At 61.8% G+C, this 5,108-nt stretch overlaps 1 protein-coding gene across 3 annotated transcripts; it reads right to left on the bottom strand.

Moving 5' to 3' along the window:
• Positions 1–3,644, bottom strand: KLF17 (KLF transcription factor 17). Of its 3 annotated transcripts, none has more exons than XM_079314319.1 (3): positions 3,374–3,644; positions 2,171–3,146; positions 1–1,362 (listed from the first exon to the last, which is right to left on the bottom strand). In XM_079314319.1, exons 1-3 carry the CDS (start codon positions 3,497–3,499, stop codon positions 1,187–1,189), a joined length of 1,278 nt encoding a protein of 425 aa, XP_079170445.1. In that variant the 5' UTR covers positions 3,500–3,644; the 3' UTR covers positions 1–1,186. The 3 variants fall into 3 exon arrangements, 2 of the variants coding, with proteins under 2 accessions (XP_079170445.1, XP_079170446.1); XM_079314320.1 differs by having other exon boundaries at positions 3,407–3,644; XR_013775351.1 differs by having other exon boundaries at positions 1,223–1,362; positions 2,040–3,146.
• Positions 3,645–5,108: the final 1,464 nt, after the last annotated feature.

The raw sequence follows: 5,108 nt of genomic DNA, 5'->3' as shown, positions 1-5,108 counted from the left end.
TTTCATGTTTACAACTTGTTTATTTATTATACAGCAGATCACAATATTTCAACAGTTTGCATATAAAGAAAAGTAACATTTCAGAGTGCAAGAGACCTAACGTGCCCAAGCAGAGAAATGTTAATTAACAATATACACAGACGGGAACAGTGCACTTCCCAAAGCTGAGACTCATCTGTGTTCCCAGCTGGAAGAAAATATATTAAAAAAACAGAAACATTATATATTACTGCTTTGTTTAATTTACAACTTGCTTTGCAGAAGCTGCACATAAAAAGACTCATTTTCTTTTGAGCTTTCTTTTTTGTCCCCCCCCCTTACAAAAGTTTCAAGTATAGCAGAGACCTGGGCATTTATAGCTGGACTCACTGTCCTTTACATACTAAATTTGAAAAAGCAGCATGGGGAAGGCAGCTGCAGCAGTACCTGGTGTCATCCTGAGGGGAAGAACAAGACAAAATAAAGCAGACAAGAGCCAGGAGAGACATTTTAGGCTCTTGAGCAGAAAACTGGGAATGGCCAGGGCTGGACTGCCCAGTGGGGTCCCAGGCTAGTGACAGGAGCATTCCTGCCCACTGTGCAAGGCGATGCTGTGCTGCCAACACCTGCAAACCTTTTTAGCCATGAGCCAGTCAAATCCCACCCTCCTCCCATCCACCCTGGGCTTTGGGTCAGGAGGTTTGTTCTGATGATCACAACCGAGACAACCAGCAACCCATTTCCCAGCACCACAACAAACGTGCCCAACTGGCATGGCTCTTCAGCCAAAACGCAGCCAGAGACAGCCACCACAGCCCCTAGAGCCAGGGGGGTGCCAGAATCTGGGGAAGGTGGTTAAACTGATGCCAAAACAAGCCAGGACTTCTGGGGACAGAGCCCTTATGCACCAGCCCCCCCACTCACCAGGTATCTGGCAGGGGGAAACCCTCCAGGCATGGGGAGCTGAGAGGTGATACCTAGGCAGGTGTTTCTTCCAGTTTTGCTCCCCACATATATCCCCAAAGCAGCCATCCCCCACCACTTGGCTGGGCCAGCTCTCACAGGGGCAAGAGGAGAAAAACTAGTTATCAACTACAAGCGGAGAGGGCTGGGTGGCCAGGCTGCTCCCCCCGTCGCTATCCCTGGCCCGATGCTATTTACACCGTGAGCTGGCTCTGGGGACATCGAGTCCGGCCGCAGCCACTGCTCACATGTGCCGCTTCATGTGGAGGGCGAGGTGGTCTGAGCGGGAGAAAGCCCGCTCGCAGAGGTGGCACTGGAACGGCCGGTGCCCCGTGTGCTTGCGGTAGTGGCGGGTCAGCTCATCGGAGCGGGCAAATTTCCAGCCACATCCTTCCCAGGTGCAGTGGTAGGGCTTCTCGCCTGCAGAGGAGAGGGGTGTCAGTGGGCTTGTAGGTTCCCACCCTCCCTATGCCTTCAGTTCTGTGCTACCCTACGCAGCATCCCCCTTTTAAAGGGGGTTCCCTGGTCCCCACCCTTCAGAGATGGGAGTCCCACTGTACATCTCTGCCAGCCCAGCTTTCCCCTTCTGTCCCCCATTTTTCTACTCTTCCCCATACGCAAAGGTCTGTTCTCTGGACATCCCCGCCCCATTACAGCATCCCTCCTATGCGCCCTGGCTTAACTTTAAACTGTGGGTGGTCCCCAGCTCATCCCTGCTGTGGGGTAGCACCATGTGCCCCGTCCCAGCTCGGCCCGAGGGCCTCACCTTACAACTCCCCAGTCTGTCTCCCCATTCTGTTTGTTCCTAGGCAAGAGGAGGGCTTCTTCACTTTCCCAAGTCCCACCGCCTCAAATACCCCGGAGGATCAAAACTAGCAACTGGAGGCGCCACAAAAGTGGTCTCGCTACTTGCCTTGGTCCTCATGTGTGCCCAGCCCCACACCAGGGTGTCCTGAGCACTTCGGGGGCCATCCTCATTGTCCCCTGCCCTACACGCAGAACGCCTCCACACAGCCCCATCCTGACTGCGGGCTATCTCTGCGTGCCCTCACACAGCCCCAGCGCGGGGACCCACGGTGCGCTACTCCTTGACATACCGCAGGGGTCTTCTCCACGCGACACGCCCCCCGTGTCACCTCTCCCGGCGCCCCTCCACAGCCCCGGAATCACGCTGGCGGGTCTCACCCCGTGCCGCGGGACCCTGACCTGGACCCTCTGCGCGCCTTACCCGTGTGGGTCCGCATGTGCGCCTTGAGGTGCGAGCTCTTGGTGTAGGTCTTGCCGCAGCCCGGGTATTCACAGTTGTGCGTGGCCGTTCTCTTGCGCGCCCACGACCGGCGGCCGCGCTTGGGCTTGCAGTCCTCGGGGGCAGCCCCGGCCGGGAAGTACTCCAGCACCGGGGAGTTGGGCGGCGTGACCAGCAGCCCGGGCAGCCCCGCCGGGCCCGGCCCCGGCCCCTTCAGGGGCTCCCTGAAAACACTGAAATGTCCATGAAACTGCGGTGGCGGCTGGGGGGCGAAGTGGGGCGCATAGCGGTGCGGGGCCACGGCGTAGTGGGGCGGCAGGTCGGCCAAGAGGTGGGGATCGGTGGCAGGCAGCGGCTCCTCAGGGGGCCCCAAGCGGCCGTGGGGGAAGCCCGGATAGGGCAGCGGCGGCCCCGGCACCGGTCCCGGCCCGGGACCCGGCGCCACGCGTGGCTTGTGCTCGCCGCCGCCCGGTCCCAGGTACTCGGCGGCGGACATCCCCAGCATGCAGGCGCGCTCCTCCGGCTGCTCCTTCTTGATGCGGGGCCCGAAGGACTGCGCGGGGTCCAGGGGCAGTGGGCGGGCTAAGGCCGGGTGGAGAGGCGGGTGGTGATGGGGGGGAGCGTGGTGGTGGGGACCGCCGGGCACCCGCAGCTCCGTGTACTCTCTCCGCTGCAGGTCGTAGTGGCCGGGCAGGTCCGGGGTGAGCAGCTCAGCCACGTAGCTGTGGCTCTGGCCCTCGGGGTAAGGCGCCGGGAACTTGCCCGGCGTGGAGTAAGAGCCGTCGCTGTCGTAGGTAGTGCCGCAGCTCTCGGGGGTCTCGGGCAGGGGGTAGTTGGGACCGGTCGGCGCCTGTCCTCCACTACTGGTGTGTGCCAAGATGAAGTCCAAGTCCACGAACTTGCCGAGGTCATCCTCCTCCCGCTTGACGGTAGCTGGGCCATCCTGCTGTAGCATCCTCTGCGGGAAAACGAAGCGTCAGGATCGGCGGGCAGACGGTTACGGCGGCACCCTCGGCCCGCGCCTCCCGCTCGGGGCGGCGGCTCCCCCCAACCCGTCCGACGGGTCGGCACCACTCCGGCTGCGCCGCGCCGCCCCGGGGCGCCCTCCGACGGCGGGAAGGCGGTCCACCCCCCACACCCCAGCCGGGCTGAGCCCCGGCCCGGAACGCTCTGTCCCGTACCCACCTTGCCACCCTCTCCCCGGTGCCAGGTGCTTACGTGGAGCATGTCGGCGGGCCGCTCCTCTAGCGGCATCAAGTTGGCGAAAGTGGAAATAGAAGGCAGGGCGCTCTCGTCCACGGCCGCCGCCATGGCGAGCCGGGCCGAGGCAACGGGGCCGGGGCGGGTTGGGGGAGCGCGGTGCGCGGAGCCCGGCGCCGCTCCGCTCCCCGTAGCAGCAGCGCTGCTCTGCGCCGCCCCGCGCCCCTAAGCTGTTAACAGCATGGCTGCGCCCCCATTGGTCCGGCCGGCATTGATATTCACCGCCGCCGCCTGTCATTGGCTCTATCGCCGCCTAAGCCACGCCCCCTGCGCCGGGGCTGCCCCGCCGGGCGGGGGGCGGCAGTTGCCGCTGGCCGGACCGCGCTCGGAGCCGCGCGGGACGGAGAGGACGGGCAGGCGGCGGGGTCTCCATGCCCTGCTCTGCGAGAGTGTCCCACCGGGGAGGAGAGACAACGGGGCTTTTGTGGGTCGCGGAGGCCAAAATCTGCCAGAGACGTGAACGGGGCAGCGGCGCCCTTAAGCCTTGCTCACACTAGGAGCGGAGAGGGGGCTGTGGGTGACAGAATCGGAGATCCCCCGGCACCCTGTGCCGAGTGGGGCAGGGGCAATGGCTGCGTCACACTCACCCGTGTGTGGAGGCAGAGAGTGCCAGAGAGGTCTGGCGCAGGGGCACAGGTAAAACCATTCCGGCCGATCTGCCAGTCAGTACACTCGCCACTGGGGCCACCGAAGGTGGAGTCCCAAAAAGAGTTGCTTGTGCCACCATAGGAGCTGAACCAGATAGCCAAGCCCCGATGGCCCACGCCCCCGCGCCATTCGGTTCATGTAAGCGCCCCCGTGGAGCCGCGTCCTCCCGCGCCGCTGCTGCCGGTGAGGCAATCAGCAGCACAGAGCGTACCAGCTCGCATCTGGCTGCGTGCAGGGTGCGTGTGGGAGCAGAGATAACTGCTCCTCGACCCTGTCGAGAACTGGCACCCTGCCGGCATCGCCTCATCTCGCCCCACAGCCCCCACAACACGTTTGTTGTCTGGTCTCCCTAGGGCCCGGTGCTGTGGCTGAGTCTCGGTCTGCCCTGGCATAGGGGACATGGGCAGGCTGTCCCACCCTGAGCAGCCCCTGGGACAGTGCTGTCCTTCTGAGGGCTTCCCATGGCACGGCACACAAGGACAGCAGGTTATCCCACCCCACAGGAGACGCTCAAGCCACCCACTCTATTCTGCCTTGTTGGATGACAGCAGAGACCCAGGGCACTGGGCAGGCCTCCCCAGGGGCTCTTTGCCTCCCTGTCCTGCTCACAGCAAGATCTTTGCTGTTTGGCCCCCATCCAGCCAGTACCAGGAATGGCCCTGCTACTGTTGCGCTCCTCAAGCAATGGCCCTTATCTCTTGAAGCCTGTCTCCCTGCTTTCTGGAGCTGTCCATCTCCAGATACCTTTCTAAGAACTGAGGCTGCTGCCTGCTCTATTCAGAAGCAAGGAGTCAATTTAAAAAAAAACAAATATAAACACCCAAGGTGAGGTGTGCACACACACCACACGCACATGCCGCTTCTGAATCCAAAGCTACTCTACCAGTTGCTTTCATCACCGCGCTTTAATTATAAGGGTGGAGCATTGCAATAAATTATTTCAGTAATCCAGTGGAACAACAACAATTCAGATCTTCCCCCTTTTACCAAGAATCCCTGCCCTGGTTTCCAG

This window comes from Erithacus rubecula (assembly GCF_903797595.1).
Source record: "Erithacus rubecula genome assembly, chromosome: 10".
Taxonomy (NCBI): domain Eukaryota; kingdom Metazoa; phylum Chordata; class Aves; order Passeriformes; family Muscicapidae; genus Erithacus; species Erithacus rubecula.
Note: the sequence above shows the minus strand (reverse complement) of the source record. Positions and strands in the feature narration are given on the sequence as shown.

Coding starts and splice junctions, on each gene's coding strand:
- KLF17 (XM_079314319.1), bottom strand. CDS start 3,499: ATGGCGGCGGCCGTGGACGAGAGCGCCCTGCCTTCTATTTCCACTTTC. Junction 3,147..3,373: donor ACCGGGGAGAGGGTGGCAAG/GTGGGTACGGGA, acceptor GTTTTCCCGCAG/AGGATGCTACAGCAGGATGG. Junction 1,363..2,170: donor GCACATGCGGACCCACACGG/GTAAGGCGCGCA, acceptor TCTCCTCTGCAG/GCGAGAAGCCCTACCACTGC.